This window comes from Schistocerca piceifrons, chromosome 9 (assembly GCF_021461385.2).
Source record: "Schistocerca piceifrons isolate TAMUIC-IGC-003096 chromosome 9, iqSchPice1.1, whole genome shotgun sequence".
In the NCBI taxonomy this organism is placed as follows: Eukaryota; Metazoa; Arthropoda; class Insecta; order Orthoptera; family Acrididae; genus Schistocerca; species Schistocerca piceifrons.
Genome location: NC_060146.1, coordinates 96,240,044 through 96,258,428, shown reverse-complemented (window position 1 = coordinate 96,258,428; position 18,385 = coordinate 96,240,044). Strand labels below are relative to the sequence as shown.

Below are 18,385 nucleotides of genomic sequence, written 5' to 3'. Positions count from 1 at the left end.
AGTACTCCATCGCAGGCGCTCCTGTCTGTGATGCAGCGTCAAGGGTAACCGCAGCCGTGGTCTCCGAGCTGATAGTCCATGCTGCTGCAAACGTTGACGAGCTGTTCGTGCAGATGGTTGTTGTCTCGCATACGTCCTCATCTGTTGACGCAGGGATCGAGACGTGGCTGTACAATCCGTCACAGCCATGCGGATAAGATGCCTGTCATCTCGACTGCTAGTGATACGAGGCCGTTGGTATCCAGCACGGCGTTCCGTATTACCCTCCACCCACTGATTCCATATTCTGCTAACAGTCATTGGATCTCGACCAACGCGAGCAGCAATGTCGCGATATGATAAACCGCAGTCACGATAGGCTACAATTCCTACAATTCAACCTTTATCAAAGTCGGAAACGTGAAAGTACGCATTTCTTCTCCTTACACGAGGCATCACAACAACGTTTCACCAGGCAACGCCGATCAACTGCTGTTTGTGTATGAGAAATCGGTTGGAAACTTTCCTCATGTCAGCACGTTGTAGGTGTCGCCACCGGCGGCAACCTTGTGTGAATGCTCTGAAAAGCTAATCAAATGGTTCAAATGGCTCTGAGCACTATGGGACTTAGCATCCACGGTCATCAGTACCCTAGAACTTAGAACTACGCAAACCTAACCAACCTAAGGACATGACACAACACCCAGTCATCACGAGGCAGAGAAAATCCCTGACCCCGCCGGGAATCGAACCCGGCACGACCACGAGCTGCGGACAAAAGCTAATCATTTGCATATCACAGCATCTTCTTCCTGTCGGTTAAATTTCGCGTCTGTAGCTTGTCATCTTCGTGGTGTAGCAATTTTAATGGCCAGTAGTGTACTATTTCAAAAGTATTTAATGTGTAGCTGCACTTTAATAAATCCTGTTCTTAATATCGTCTTTCTTATTCATTTTTAAAGTGTAATGAACTAATAATGTAGCAGAGAGATTATTAAATGCGGTATTTATGAGAATTTCTTGACTGAATTGCTTCTAAGTTTCAGGATAGCACTTGTTCTTAGGTCCACTACTAGAGTGTACCTTGGAACATGTTTTCGGTTTGAGAAACCTTAACTTTGGTAAGTATTTCTTATAATATAATAAAAAACATGCACCACGTCAAAAACGAATGGCATCACTTAAAATTCGTATAAAAGATCTACTAAACGACTTTTACGTGTCTGGCGGGATGTGAAAACCTGGGAAATGTACCTCAGTACATGGGTACAAAGGACAGATTGCGTAATTAACATTTTCATATCATTTATTTGAAAAATACTGAAAAACATGTAAGGAAGCTCCTTTCATTTGAGTTCACAGATGTCTGTCGGACATCAGCTTAACAGATCGATAAGCTGCTGGTGGCTGTTCTCCCTGGCGAGGTCCAGCGGCGTTTTCCCGTTTTCATTTCTGGCCCCCTTGTCGGCCCCTGCTTCCAGCAGCGTACTTGCCATCTCTGCATGGCCATCCCGCGCCGCGAAGTGCAGTGGTGTCCAGCCGTACCGGTTCTTCGCACTGTGGTAGGAGGAGTGCGCCAGCAGCAGCCGCACCAGAGCCAGGTGGCCGTGCTCTGCTGCCAACAGCAGCGGCGTGCTCCGAATGTCGTTCCTGGCGTTGGCGTCTGCCCTGGCCTCGAGCAGCTCCCGTGCCACGGCCGCGTGGCCCTCCCTCGCAGCCCAGTGCAGAGGCGTGGCCTGATAGACGCCGTCCCTGGCGTCGACCTCCGCTCCGGCCCTCAGGAGACACCTCGCAACCGCCACGTGCCCCTTCTCTGCTGCCCAGAGCAGGGCATTTTTCCTGAAATTGTCGTCGTCCCTCGCCTCCAAATCTGCACCAGCTGCCAGCAAACTCTGCAGCTCGCTGACTGCCGCCTCCTTAGCTGCCTGGATCAGCCTCCTCCCCTTCACCTCTGCAGGGAGGCTCCTGTGCAGAAAAGGCAAGTTCTAAAATTTTTGTCGAAATGCACACTTACAGAGGAAACTACAATAGTTACGAAACCAGACCTGTCCAGTGACAACTAAATATAATTTTCCCATTCAAGTTGATCCGTATTTCTAGTTTTCAGGAAAGCTTTTGACACCGTTCCTCACAAGCGAATTCTAAGCGAAGTTATTGAACGCAGTTTTCCGAAATTCCTTCACCAGGGAAGACGAATGGAATATTCCAGAATTTGAAACACCAACAGCTGCTTGCATGAGTTTCTTAGAAGTAGATACCTTAGGGGTTGCGAACCAACTCAAATCGCTTGATAAGGACAAGTCTTCAGGTCAAGACTGTATACCGATTAGGTTCCTTTCAGATTACGCTGATACAATAGCTCCCTACTTAGCAATCATATACAACCGCTCGCTCACCGATAGATCTGTACCTACAGATTGGAAAATTGCGCAGGTCGCACCAGTGTTTAAGAAGGGTAGTAGGAGTAATCCATCGAACTACAGACCTATATCATTGACGTCGGTTTGCAGTAGAGTTTTGCAGCACATACTGTATTCAAACATTATGAATCACCTCGAAGGGAACGATCTATTGATACGTAATCAGCATGGTTTCAGAAAACATCGTTCTTGTGCAACGCAGCTAGCTCTTTATTCGCACGAAGTAATGGCCGCTATCGACAGGGGATCTCAAGTTGATTCCGTATTTCTAGATTTCAGGAAAGCTTTTGACACCGTTCCCCACAAGCGACTTCAAATCAAGCTGCGGGCCTATGGAGTATCGTCTCAGTTGTGCGACTGGATTCGTTATTTCCTGTCAGGAAGGTCGCAGTTCGTAGTAATAGACGGCAAATCATCGAGTAAAACCGAAATGATATCAGGTGTTCCCCAGGGAAGCGTCCTGGGGCCTCTGCTATTCTTGATCTGTATAAATGACCTGGGTGACAATCTGTGCAGTTCTCTTAGGTTGTTCGCAGATGATGCTGTAATTTACCGTCTAGTAAGGTCATCCGAAGATCAGTATCAGTTGCAAAGCGATTTAGAAAAGATTGCTGTATGGTGTGGCAGGTGGCAGTTGACGCTAAATAACGAAACGTGTGAGATTATCCACATGAGTTCCAAAAGAAATCCGTTGAAATTCGATTACTCGATAAATAGTACTATTCTCAAGGCTGTCAATTCAACTAAGTACGTGGGTGTTAAAATTACGAACAACTTCAGTTGGAAACACCACATAGATAATATTGTGGGGAAGGCGAGCCAAAGGTTGCGTTTCAATGGCAGGACACTTAAAAGATGCAACAAGTCTACTAGAGACAGCTTACACTACACTCATTCGTCCTCTGTTAGAATATTGCTGCGCGGTGTGGGATCCTTACTAGGTGGGATTGACGGAGGACATCGAAAGGGTGCAAAAAAGGGCAGCTCGTTTTGTATTATCACGTAATAAGGGAGAGAGTGTGGCAGATATGATACGCGAGTTGGGATGGAAGTCATTAAAGCAAAGACGTTTTTCGTCGCGGCAAGATCTATTTACGAAGTTTCAGTCACCAACTTTCTCTTCTGAATGCGAAAATATTTTGTTGAGCCCAACCTACATAGGTAGGAATGTTCATCAAAATAAAATAAGAGAAATCAGAGCTCGAACAGAAAGATTTAGATGTTCGTTTTTCCCGCGCGCTGTTCGGGAGTGGAATGGCAGAGAGATAGTATGATTGTGGTTCGATGAACCCCCTGCCAAGCACTTAAATGTGAATTGCAGAGTAGACATGTAGATGTAGATGTACATGAACAGTGTCCGTATATTAACTTACAGATGTACAGTTACATCGACTGCTCAAAATCTTCATCCACTCTCTATAAACAACTTCTGCCTTCCATCTCTCAGGACGTTTAGTCATCATATTTTCTTGTATTGATCCTCAAGAATGAGTTTCTTGACCTCAGAATGCTGCTGTTAAGCAGTCATGGACCGAAACTAAGAGAGATTCTTCGTGCAGCTAATTATATTCTGCCAGTTTGTAGCAAACCTATATACTTCCAACTGTGAGACTCAAGACTAATCTCATCTCCAGGTGTTAGAAAACAACTTCCTGTCATGGTAGAAATAAATTTAAGTCTTTCTTTTTTTTTTTTTGCAAATTTCTCAATACAGCCCCAGCGGAGAGAGAAAGCTAATGTTTAAGAGGAAACAAATGTAATCGAAGTAGTTCAGATATAACAACGACTAATTGAATTCCCTTACCCAGACACAAAAACACACTTGCATGCATGCACATACACACACACGCACGCACGCGCGCACACACACATACACACACACACCCACACACCACACACACAAACGCACGCACGCACCCATGTACACACAGGTTTCAACTTTAGTTCTTGTGGCTGCAATGTGTCTAAAGACAACAGCATCCTGCAATTTATGAGGATAAATTTATATATCATACATCCTTCTAGACTACCATTCGACATAAAACTCCAAATAAATCTTTGCTTCGTGAACACACTATAGACATTGCACTACCCACGTGTATTCTGAGGAACACAACATCTCATTTATATGTGACTGCCTCATTACAATGAGTCAAAGACACAGTACCCACAATTATGGTACTACAAACTGTGTGTTCCATGTCATTGGGAGTAATATTTTGCAGATCTTTATAACCTACGCCAACTACAAGTAATTTCTCTGTATTATTCTGCCAAGTGAGATATTACAGCAGACAAATGCAATATCCGCCCATCAATTGAATATTCACTTTCTTTTTCTACAAGTATTATAAGTGCATGTAGATACTAATGTCGCTGTTTCAACTGAAAACCATACAGTCCATATACTCAAATGGATCGTGGTGTCCTGATAACTGTGCGAAATACTTTTCGATGTTCTTCATCAAATATGAAGACATAAAATGTGAGTTATGATTATGGTGGCCGACAGCCTGGATGTCAGTTTGACCACCATGTTCTTTTAATAGTTGAGACCCAGTTGGAGGCGATGCGCCACTGCGTGCATCTGGTGTGTGCACCTGTTCACCCTGACCAGCGAAATGGAATACTGATAACGGTGCTACTCAGCTTTAAAACACACAGAGCACTTACAGATGGCAAAGTCACATCCGCAGAATCAAAAAATTATGCAAAAACGAGTCAGGCCGTAAGCTTTGGAACCAGACACATTGGTATACAGCCAGCAAGATGGTTCACCTACAGCCGGCAGGGGTGGCCGAGGGTTCTAGGCGCAGGTTCGAATCCTGCCTCGGGCATGAATGTGTGATGTCTTTAGGTTTTTTTTTTGGTCATCAGTCTACCGACTGGTTTGATGCGGCCCGCCACGAATTCCTTTCCTGTGCCAACCTCTTCATCTCAGAGTAGCGCCTGCAACCTACGTCCTCAATTATTTGCTTGACGTATTCCAATCTCTGTCTTCCTCTACAGTTTTTGCCCTCTACAGCTGCCTCTAGTACCATGGAAGAAATTCCCTCATGTCTTAGCAGATGTCCTATCATCCTGTCCCTTCTCCTTATCAGTGTTTTCCACATATTGCTTTCCTCTCCGATTCTGCGTAGAACCTCCTCATTCCTTACCTTACCAGTCCACCTAATTTTCAACATTCGTCTATAGCACCACATCTCAAATGCTTAGATTCTCTTCTGTTCCGGTTTTCCCACAGTCCATGTTTCACTACCATGCAATGCTGTACTCCAGACGTACATCCTCAGAAATTTCTTCCTCAAATTAAGGCCGGTATTTGATATTAGTAGATTTCTCTTGGCCAGAAATGCCTTTTTTTGCCATAGCGAGTCTGCTTTTGATGTCCTCCTTGCTCCGTCCGTCATTGGTTATTTTACTGCCTATGTAGCAGAATTCCTTAACTTCATTGACATCGTGACCATCAATCCTGATGTTAAGTTTCTCGCTGTTCTCATTTCTACTACTTCTCATCACCCTCGTCTTTCTCCTATTTACTCTCAAACCATACTGTGTACTCATTAGACTGTTCATTCCGTTCAGCAGATCATTTAATTCTTCTTCACTTTCACTCAGGATAGCAATGTCATCAGCGAATTGTATCACTGATATCCTTTCACCTTGTATTTTAATTCCACTCCTGAACCTTTCTTTTATTTCCATCATTGCTTCCTCGATGCACAGATTGAAGAGTAGGGGCGAAAGGCTATAGCCTTGTCTTACACCCTTCTTAATACGAGCACTTCGTTCTTGATCGTCCACTCTTATTATTCCCTCTTGGTTGTTGCACATATTGTATACGACCCGTCTCTCCCTATAGCTTACCCCTACTTTTTTCAGAATCTCGAACAGCTTGCACCATTTTATATTGTCGAACGCTTTTTCCAGGTCGACAAACCCTATGAACGTGTCTTGATTTTTCTTTAGCCTTGCTTCCATTATTAGCCGTAACGTCAGAATTGCCTCTCTCGTCCCTTTACTTTTCCTAAAGCCAAACTGATCGTCACCCAGCGCATTCTCAATTTTCTTTTCCATTCTTCTGTATATTATTCTTGTAAGCAGTTTCGATGCATGAGCTGTTAAGCTGATTGTGCGATAATTCTCGCACTTGTCAGCTCTTGCCGTCTTCGGAATTGTGTGGATGATACTTTTCCTAAAGTCAGATGGTATGTCGCCAGACTCATATATTCTACACACCAACGTGAATAGTCATTTTGTTGCCACTTCCCCCAATAATTTTAGAAATTCTGATGGAATGTTAGCTATCTCTTCTGCCTTATTTGACCGTAAGTCCTCCAAAGCTCTTTTAAATTCCGATTCTAATACTGGATCTCCTATCTCTTCTAAATCGACTCCTGTTTCTTCTTCTATCACATCAGACAAATCTTCACCCTCATAGAGGCTTTCAATGTATTCTTTCCACCTATCTGCTCTCTCCTCTGCATTTAACAGTGGAATTCCCGTTGCACTCTTAATGTTACCACCGTTGCTTTTAATGTCACCAAAAGTTGTTTTGACTTTCCTGTATGCTGAGTCTGTCCTTCCGACAGTCATATCTTTTTCGATGTCTTCACATTTTTCCTGCAGCCATTTCGTCTTAGCTTCCCAGCACTTCCTATTTATTTCATTCCTCAGCGACCTGTATTTCTGTATTCCTGATTTTCCCGTAACATGTTTGTACTTCCTCCTTTCATCAATCAACTGAAGTATTTCTTCTGTTACCCATGGTTTCTTCGCAGCTACCTTCTTTGTACCTATGTTTTCCATCCCAACTTCTGTGATGGCCCTTTTTGGAGATGTCCGTTCCTCTTCAACTGTACTGCCTACTGCGCTATTCCTTATTGCTGTATCTACAGCGTTAGAGAACTTCAAACGTATCTCGTCATTCCTTAGTACTTCCGTATTCCACTTGATTGCGTATTGATTCTTCCTGACTAATGTCTTGAACTTCAACCTACTCTTCATCACTACTATATTGTGATCTGAGTCTATATCTGCTCCTAGGTACGCCTTACAATCCAGTATCTGATTTCGGAATCTCTGTCTGACCATGATGTAATCTAATTGAAATCCTACCGTATCTCCCGGCCTTTTCCAAGTATACCTCCTCCTCTTGTGATTCTTGAACAGGGTATTCGCTATTACTAGCTGAAACTTGTTACAGAACTCAATTAGTCTTTCTCCTCTTTCATTCCTTGTCCCAAGCCCATATTCTCCTGTAATCTTTTCTTCTACTCCTTCCCCTACAACTGCATTCCAGTCGCCCATGACTATTAGATTTTCGTCCCACTTTACATACTGCATTACCCTTTCAATATCCTCATACACTTTCTCTATCTGTTCATCTTCAGCTTGCGACGTCGGCATGTATACCTGAACTATCGTTGTCGGTGTTGGTCTGCTGTCGATTCTGATTAGAAGAACCCGGTCACTGAACTGTTCACAGTAACACACTCTCTGCCCTACCTTCCTATTCATAACGAATCCTACACCTGTTATACCATTTTCTGCCCGATACTCATTTGACCAGAAATCCTTGTCTTCCTTCCACTTCACTTCACTGACCCCTACTATATCTAGATTGAGCCTTTGCATTTCCCTTTTCAGATTTTCTAGTTTCCCTACCACGTTCAAGCTTCTGACATTCCACGCCCCGACTCGTAGAACGTTATCCTTTCGTTGATTATTCAATCTTTTTCTCATGGTAACCTCCCCCTTGGCAGTCCCCTCCCGGAGATCCGAATGGGGGACTATTCCGGAATCTTTTGCCAATGGAGAGATCATCATGACACTTCTTCAATTACAGGCCACATGTCCTGTGGATACACGTTACGTGTCTTTAATGCAGTAGCTTTCATTGCCTTCTGGATCCTCATGTCGTTGATCATTGCTGATTCTTCCGCCTTTAGGGGCAATTTCCCACCCCTAGGACAAGAGAGTGCCCTGAACCTCTATCCGCTCCTCCGCCCTCTTTGACAAGGCCGTTGGCAGAATGAGGCTGACTTCTTATGCCGGAAGTCTTCGGCCGCCAATGCTGATTATTTAGCAAAATTTAGGCAGTGACGGGGATCGAACCCGGGATCGAAGAAGTTTTGATTATAAATCAAGGACGCTACACGTAGACCACGGGTAGCTCCCTAGACCACGGGTCTTTAGGTTAGTTAGGTTTAAGTAGTTCTAAGTTCTAGGGGACTGATGACCTCAAAAGTTATGTCCCAAAGTGCTGAGAGCCATTTGAACCATTTTGGTCCACCGCTACTGATATTGTACTTCGAATCAGGATCGCTGGTATTTTAAGATATTTTGCCTGGCCTACCACGTTCCCTTATTACTACTCTGCTTTTTCTGGGCCTTCCCTTTAATTAACAAGTGGTCACCTCATCATCACTTCCAGAACGAAAAATCCCTTGCACCTCTTCTACAGCCGTTCTCAAAGAAAGTTTACGCTCATTTAGAAAAATCGTATGCATGCTTCAGTTTCTCGAAGGTTTTGGCTGTTAAAAGATGTACAGCTCTACACTGTGCAACTCTGTACTCTTGTAGCACCCACCAACAGTGGGAGGGAATCCAGTTTACACGTGTGAGGTTACTGGGAATGGCAGAAGCGTCAACTTGTGTGGGTGTGCCTCCCGCTACACTCATGTAGGCTGGCAGGACATGGCACAACAGGTAGTTTTGTGAGTAATTTTCCTGGCACTAATGGACAGTTTGTGGACCTGATGAAAAATCGTTCATATCAAAGCATGACTGTCATGACATAAAATTTCTTAGCTTTTTAAAAAAAAAATTCCTCAAATACCACATAAAAATGCCTTCCGTAATAACAATGTTTCAGTCCAAAATAATCTAGTGTTATCGTGGGTTGCTAAGCCATATTTAAATTACTGTGTTTCGAAATGTTAACAAGAGACAATTGAATGTTATCATTTAGTGAGAAAACTAAGGACATTACCAAAAAAATTATTCTACTTGGAAGTATTTTTTACTACGTGGTTCCAGAAATTTTTTTCATTTGTAATTTTTATCATACATTTTTTCCCTCTCTCTCTCTCTCTCTCTCTCTCTCTCTCTACTGGTGAAAATTACTATAACAATGATTCATAAGATATTAGGTGGCAGAACAATAAGCTAATATAAAAACGCTATTCAGATGTAATGACTAGCTTTAAGAAACAGTACATTACATAAGCAATAATTAGGTGAAATGAATATAATATACTGAAGAGAATGAAAGACTCAATTACAATGAAATCAATGAAGATACACTGGATTCAAATCATTTCAGTGCAAACCAGGCAGATTTGTTGAACCTGGGATGTAATGCTGTGGACCTTTGGCGACAGTTTAAAATTTGTGCCAGACCTTGGACGAGAATCGAGGTTTTCCTGCTCATTGTGAGCACTCATCTTAAACGTTCTTTTCTAATCTCTCACTTTGAGAGATAATTAAAAGGATCCATTTATTCCTCAAAACAGGAGTTTCTTTGACCTTTCTATCAGTGTGAGAGTGATTCGTCCAATTCAGTTGAAGGATTTTCTCAAACTCTATGTTTGTCTATGTTCCTCTTGTGTTGAAAGCTATTTTTGTCCCACTATCCAGCTCAGCCTACGACAAGGTACTGCAGTCACTGCAGCTGGGGAACTCCTAGAATCTGTATAATGTCTCCGATACAGACCAGACCAAAAAATATGTTCTCCCCATTGACTTGGATTTTTGTGGTCGGCATGGGATTGCTTATATTGTCCCTTGTCAGTGGCATTCATGTAATATGGTTAGTATAAATCAGTTGTGATTTGTCAGGCCTACATTCATTGAAAAGTCTTTCCTAGGGGATTCCAACAAAATGAAAAGATACGAAATAGGACTGAAGTCAGTAGCCTTGATTTGTGGTTTAAAATTCCCTTATTGTAGTTCTCTGTCGTAATACATTTCAAACACTGGAGCAGGACCGAGGCTCCAAGCTGCCACCCTCATGTGTGTACACAATGTCCCACAACGCTGACAGAGTACAGCATGGCCGAGCGGCTCTGTAACACCTCTGCTTCCGTCAGTGACATCCTTCGAGCTCTGTGGCTAACGTAGGGGCCAGCATCCCCAGTACTGCGGCAGCCGTTACCCACTGCAGAAGCACTCTGGCCACTGCGCTAGTACACGAGAGCTCGGCGGGCACGAGCTGGTGGCAGCACTGCGTCTCGTGTCTCAGGACACGTTTCCGTGATGCGAGGTCGAACTGAGGACCTGTGCGGCATTTCAGACGTCACTCCAAGTGATTGCCCTACAGTGATGCTGTTGTGGAACCAACGCAACAATGTTTCAAGTGCAAAAGTTGTTGGGTATTTATAAGCTCACGATCCACACCAGCTGGGGTTTTGCTATGTTCTTGTGGTTCCCACACTAAACACTTCCACTCTTGAAACTTCCTGGCAGATTAAAACTGTGTGCCGGACCGAGACTCGAACTCGAGACCTTTGCCTTTCGCGGGCAAGTGCTCTACCAACTGAGCTACCCAAGCAGGACTCGCGCCACGTCCTCACAGCTTTACTTCCGCCAGTATCTCGTCTCCTACCTTCCAAGCTTTACCGAAGCTCTCCTTTCTTTCAGGAGTGCTAGTCCTGTATGGTTCGCAGGAGAGCTTCTGTAAAGTTTGGAAGGTAGGAGACGAGGAACTGGCGGAAGTGAAGCTGTGAGGACGGGGCGTGAGTCGTGCTTGGGTAGCTCAGTTGGTAGAGCGCTTGCCCGCGAAAGGCAAAGGTCCCGAGTTCGAGTCTCGGTCCGACACACAGTTTTAATCTGCCAGGAAATTTCATATCAGCGCACACTCCGCTGCAGAGTGAAAATCTCATTACTTCCACACTTGCTGGTATGGAAACACTTGTGTCTCACTCTGCTTAGCTGCTCCTGTGCTGGCCGTTTCCAGAGCTAACCTGGCGAGCTGGCGGGCTGGCGGGCTCGCCTCGCAGTAAGCGACGGCTGCCATGTTTCGCAAGGCGTAACATCTGCTCTGACCTGTGGCTGCCTCGGCTGCCATCTCCTTCCTACGTTGCACATTTCTGGCGCTGCGCTAAGTAAATTTATATGTAGGGTTCTGGTTTCTTCCAGTGTCTTCAGTGACGTTAAGCGCCATTGCTTGACCTACAGAGCCTCCGACTGTCAGCAGTACTCATGTGGCCTGGAGCGTTGTGGCACTGAAGGCAGTCTTGAAGCTGTTGCCACGTCTTACAAACTGATACAACACTGGTGGCGTTCTTCTAGAAAATGTGGTGGTCAGTTGAACAGCTGCTGCTAATAATTTATTTTAATGACGATATATGCTTTCATCAAGACTGCCAATCTGTGTTTATAATAATCACATATAATTAATATTTTTTTGGTTATATGATGACAGTATGCTTCAGTGTAGAAAATACTGATATCTCATAAACAATACCATGTAAGTTTCCGAAACGCACTACTTATAGTTTACATAAATGTCTGGCGAAGCTCTAACTATTTATAATATCCCTAATTTTGTAGACTTTTGAAGATGACAAACTGATTTGTCAAAACTGATAAGGTAAGATAAAAATATCTGTGCAACTGTTGACTGAATTTTATTCTGAAATATGCACTACTGTTGCTGAAGCAGTAACAGCTATGAATAAAATAATAAAGGCTACTATTAAGGCATTATCACAGATTTTGCTCAAAAATACCAGTCTAGATTGCACATTACTGAGCTATTCACAATGACCAGTTTCGGCTTACTGCCATCACTAGATCTGTTACACTATAGAAAAAAACACTATTGTAACAATAACAGGCCAAGTTTACACAAAATGTAAGAGAACATAAAAAGCATAAGATGGCTGACTGTCATCACATACCATTAGGAGTATTCTGATACATATACATATATAGATATGGTATCTGTTCTTTCAGGCATGTCCGATCGAACAGATACCATTGATGACCAGCAGCCGTCTAGAACGAAATTAGAATTGTATACTAATACCTTCAGCTGCTGACGGGCATTGATACAAATGTAGTGTGTGGACATATAAGGTGAGACTGTGGGTCTTGCGGGAGGCGTGCGCGAGATAGTCTCTGCAGTCTCACTGTCGTCTGTGCCTTTGGTAGCAGAGATAGATAGAGCGTCTGCCATGTAAGCAGGATATCCCCGGTTCGAGTCCCGGTCGGGACACACATTTTTATCTGTCCCCGTTGATATATATCAACGCCTGTCAGCAGCCCAAGGTATTAATATATAATTCTAATTTATTCTGATACAGGTCTCAGCATGACAATTTGGGTTCACAGGTAAAGGAGCAAGTGCTGTCGATACCCTGACGTCATCCTTACTAACACGAATATGAACTGTAGCTGGTAAATGGTGCTAGCACTGAGGTACATAAGTGACCAGCATCAAAGATGCAATAGATACGATTATAATATTCATAGTTATTAATTCCAGCTCTCATACCACACTTAGACTTCTGGCAGTTAAGCAATGGCTGGATTCGAACATAAGACGAAAGACATTTAATTACTAGTCGGAGATGCTAAGCCTAGAGCACAGCTAACAGCACATGTCATAGGAAAGGTAAAAAATCGAGAAAGGGGGATGCAAAGAGTCAATTTGGATGTAGTGGTGGTTCAGTGAAGTGAACTGGAGGGAAGATACGGATTTCTGATCAAAAGAATACAGAGTACATCAACATCAGCCGAAAATAATATGAGCAGGACCTATTATGACCAGGAAAGTAGGACAGGGAGTACGTTGCCGTGAACAGTTCAGGGACATGGTTGTTCACGATTCCACAACAAATCAGTGCTGCCATCAATAGCTCACATGCACATGCCGACATCGCAAGTAGAAGATGAAGAGATGAGACCCAGTATGAGGGTATTGAACGGGTACTTCAGGATGTAAAAGGAGAAGAGAATTTACTAATCATGGGGGATTGGAATGTGGTTGTAGGAGAAGGAATAGAAAGGAGAGACGAGAAGGGCTAATTGGGTTCCATAAAAAATTCAGTTCGGGGATCACTAGAGGAGGAGGTACACCGGAAAAAGACCTGGAGACATGGATTGAATCCAGTTGGATTACATCGTTCTCAGACAAAGATTTCAAAATCAAATATTTCATTACAAGGGGTATCTAGAGCAGATATAAACTCAGATCAAAATTTAGTAATGATGATGAGTAGACTCTAGTTCAGGAGAAGTATCCAGAAGCACCAGTGTAGAAGAAAGTGGGATATTGAAGTACTGAGAAATGATGAGATGAGTTTTAAGTTCGCTAAGGGCGTCGATACTGTGATAAGGAATACCAGGATAGGCAGTGTACCTGAAGAGGAGGGGACATCTATAAATAAAAGATCGTCACAGATGTTGGACAGACAAACATTGGTACAAGGTAGGTAAATGTGAAGAAACCTTCGGTAACAGAGAAAATACTTCAACTGATCAATGAAAGATGGAAGCACAAAAATGTTAAGGGAAAAACAGGAATACAGCAATATAAATCACTTATGAATGAAGTAAACAGTAAGTGTAGGGAAGTCAATGCTTAATGGCTGCATGGAAAATATGAAGAAATCGATAAAGAATTACTCATTGGAAGAACTGACTCAGCATACAGGCAAGTAAAATTAAACTTCAATGAAACTCAAAGCAAAGGTGGTAACAATAAGAGTGCAACAGGGATTCCACTTTAAATGCAAAGGAGCGAGCTGAGGGGTGTAAAAGCACACTGAAGGTCTCTACGAGGGCGGTGACTTGTCTGACAGTGTGACAGAAGAAGAAACAGTAGTCAGAATTCAAAAGAGCTGGAAAACGTGAGACCATATAAGGTAGAAGGGGTACATAGATTTCTAAAATCATTGGGGGAAGTGGCAACAAAAGGACTATTCTCATCAGCGAGATGAATGTACAAGACTGGTGATATACTGTCTGCTTTCGGAAAAATATCATCCACATAATTCCAAAGATTACAAGGGTCGATAAGTGAATGAACTATCACACAATCAGCTTAAATGCTCGTACATTCAAGCAGCTGATGCGAATAATATACAGAAGAATGGAAAAGAAAGTTGAAGATCTGTTAGATGGAAATAAGTTGGTCCTCAGGAAAGGTAAAGAAACCAGAAAGGTGGTTCTAATGTCGCATTTGATAACGGAAGCAAGACTAAAGGAAAATGGAGACACCATCGTAGGATTTGTGGACCTAGAAAATGTGTTCAGCAATGTAAAGTGGCGCGAGATGTTCGATATTCTGAGGAACATTGGAATAGGTTACAGGAAAAGATGGGTAAAATATCGTATAAGACTGGAAAATCAAAACAAAATGTTGGGGTTAAATAGGGTGTAAGACAGGGATGCAGCCTTTCATTACCACTGTTCAATCTACATATCAAAGAAGCAATGACAAAAGTGAAGGAAAGGTTGACAGCTGGATTAAAATTCAGGGCGAAAGGATACAAACGAAATGACAACATTCGTCGATGACATTTCTGTCTTCAGCGAAAGTGAATACGAATTACAGGATATGTCAAATGAAATGAACAGTCTAATGAGTATAGAATGTGGACTGAGAGTAAAACAGGAAAGGACCAGAGCAATGAGAAGCAGCAGAAAAGAGTAGTGAGAAACTTAACATCTAGTCTGGTGATCACGGCACAGGTGAAGTTAAAGAATTATGCCGCTTCGGAAGCAAAATAACCGACGACAGATGAAGCGAGGAGGACGTAAGAAAAAGACTAGTAGGTGGACCGATAAGATAAGGAACGAGGAGGTTCTCCGTAGAATCGGTGAAGAAATGAACGTACAGAAAACACTCGAAAGGAGAAGGAAATATGCAGAGACATGAGGGAAGAGCCACCATGGACCCAGAGGGAGCTGAAGAGGCTATAGCCTTTGGAGGAAAACTGGGACTGGAATACATCCAATACATAACTGAGGCCGTCAGGTGCAAGTGCTGAAGGAACTGGTGCAGGAGAGAGGTTCACAGTGGGCTGCACCAAACCAGTCAGAAGACTGATCACTCAAAAATAAAAGCCATTAATTAAATCATTTTCAGATTAAAATTGAAGACACTGCAAGAGAAGCGACAATATTTCCAAGAGAAAATTGTGGACTCACTAATGTAACAGACATGTGGATTAAAATAGAAACTACAGGCCTATAAATAAGTTTACTGATGAAATAGTAGTAGATGCTTGAAATTCTATGGCCACATCTGCTGAATGCACAACACTAGATTAACAAAAGAACTACTGAATATAATAAACTCGGAAAAGTAAAATTCACTTAGTTAGAAGAAGTGAAGTAGGACTTTAAAAAAATTACAACCACATACAATACCGTCAGGAAAGGCAAAACCTCTGGAATCCTTGCTGAAAATCGTACGTTTACAGGGACAACTAAAAAAGTAATTGGAAAACAGTGGGCCGAGGAACGTAAGAAAATATGCGGTAGATTCATGAAGAGATGTTAGGTGAAGAAGAAGAGAAGTAAGCTGTCACACCAAACTAACCAGATTATATACGCTCTTTAACTGGGCAGAGTCAAAGGGAGACCTTTTCGTAAGGCGAAAGTGTATGTCTAGTAGCAAAACGTAATCTACAACATGTAAAAGAAAAATCCGATGATACTCCAAGAATGAAACGTGTTGAAAAGATACAAAATCAGCTAACTGCCGCAGCACCACCAGAACATACCATCCCTCACACAGCCCGCTCGAAAAGTTCTATAAATGCACTACTGACCGCCGAGACTTTTAATTACACTTTTCCTTCAACACGGCGTCATGTTCTTTTTGCAGTGTCAGACTACATTTCCTGTCAGCAGAGACATGCTGGTAGATTTGCTACTAGTTCATTCGATGAACACTCAACTATTACTGATTTTTTTTCTTTTCTCAAAACCAGTATGAGAACATTTCGAGAACTGGTATTTCAAGCTGAATGAATGACGATTCTATTGCAGTCAACGTACATTTTGCATAAGGTCAATAAGGTTGAAATTAGAGCTCTTACAGAAGCTTACAGACAGTCGCTTTTCCCTCGTTCTATTTGCTTGTGGAACAGATAATGAACTGACTAGTAGTGGTTCATGGTACCCCCTGCCATGCATCATACGGTGGCTTTCAGGGTATATATGTACACGTAGATGTAGATATGTACTACTTTTACACGTTTTATTGTCATTTTAAGTATGGGTTTTGTTGTTACACGTCGTAATGTACATTTACTGTTAAGACACACACTCCAGCCACGTGGAAAGTATTTTAATTAATAACTGTTTTAACCTATTGCTTGTCACCTAAACTATCTAAGTGAAAATACCCTCTACCAACTACAGCTCTTTTTTGTGTAAGTACAGGATGCTCTCAGGTCATTGCTAGCTACTACTCACATACTTGCATATACAAGTTGTGTAATGTCGATACTGATATGAGAGTACTCATAATACAATGTTACGGCTTTCAGTCTTCTTACCCTTTTACATATTCTAAGATTTTTCTATAAACTTAACTCTCTGCCAACATAAGATATTGTTCCATTACTATTTCTTTTCCTATTTTGTAACTGGTCTGATTACGGCAGTCAGACGAAATAAGCAACTGTGAATTTATGAATGAAGTGTCAAATATGATTGCAGACTTGTTTACAGGCTTTACATCTTCAACTGAGTACCAAAAATTATCGTGTCATAATCCTTGATCGCTTCAAGTTTATTATTCAAGTTTATTATAATCCGAGTTAACTGAAACGATGTTTTCCAGACTGGCAACTATAGGAGTCTCAACAGTACAGTCCCCGTAGTTACATTAAGATTTTCATGCTTACGGTAGTTCCATTAGCCAGAAAATTCTTATAGTCAATTTTCTCACGTGTCACTTTGATATATGTTAATTTTTTTTTTGTATTTTTTTGCAAATCTTCCTTGTAGTTGATCAGAAGACTGCTTTCATGAGGATATTCCTTACATATTATCTTCACAATGAAAACCCTAGAGTGCTTGTAATGTTTACGGATGTGGTTTCATATCACTTACATGTAACAGCCCTGTCGAATCAAATTTTTTACTGATAACGATGTCGTAAGTTTTCGTTGACATTGGTACTGGATGCCTCATCCATACGATGTTGTGTATAACATTTGCCATCTGTTCATTACATCCCACTGTCCTAATACAGAAACGGTTTTAACACAATCATACACTTTGTCTAAGTGCACGATCATTGTGGCTAGTTATGATCCACACACTGAGTGAGACATAATATATATCTTTATATTCTGCCAGTATATCTAACTATAGTTATCAAGGAATACATTATGTTTCATAAGTAGTTTTAGTTTGCCATTTAATAAACATGCTAAAATTTGTAAGAGGTATTAAGTAATATCGTCAATCTATAATATTACACTTTATAAGTCACGGCACTGATTTACACTTCACTGTATCTCCAAATAACATTTTTCCACACGTCACCTACATTGCATACTGTCTCTATTTAATTTAATTGTTTTGTATTTCTTGTAAGAAAATTATACCTAACTCCGCTGTGTAAAGATAGTCTTTGAGAGTTTGTACCTTTACCCATGACTGTAAACAGTTTACGTTTAAAGTAGCTGGTTTTAGTTTTCCATGCCCTGTGATATTTTACACAAGACTTTTTTGTCATTCTCAAAACTGTCTACTGATAATCACAGAGGGAAGTCTTCACTTTCTTCACCCTTACACCGCTATTCTTATTAGTGCCATGCCTACATGTTGTTGCTCAGTACACATTCTGCATTCCAACCAGGTTTACCTATTCTCTTTGTCAAAAACATTTTTTCTCCTTTTTTTAAAGTCCTGTCTTAGTTCATTTTAGCTTCTTCCTTTATTTCCTCTTGCAACTGATTCTTTATTGCATTCACCAAATGTGATGGCACAGAGGTTAGCACACTGGGTGATAG

At 41.9% G+C, this 18,385-nt stretch overlaps 1 protein-coding gene and 1 non-coding gene across 2 annotated transcripts in view; one reads left to right on the top strand and one right to left on the bottom strand.

Moving 5' to 3' along the window:
- Positions 1-1,267: 1,267 nt before the first annotated feature.
- The window catches only part of LOC124717038, a 210,376-nt gene continuing 193,258 nt past the window's right edge, over positions 1,268-18,385 (bottom strand). Inside the window, exon 8 of the mRNA XM_047243693.1 lies at positions 1,268-1,944. Within this exon, the coding sequence (XP_047099649.1) occupies positions 1,356-1,944 (589 nt within the window). The 3' untranslated portion in view covers positions 1,268-1,355. The remainder of the gene's footprint in view (positions 1,945-18,385) is intronic.
- Trnas-cga lies at positions 11,147-11,221 on the top strand. The gene has a single exon. It is a non-coding gene; the product is annotated as a tRNA-Ser (tRNA).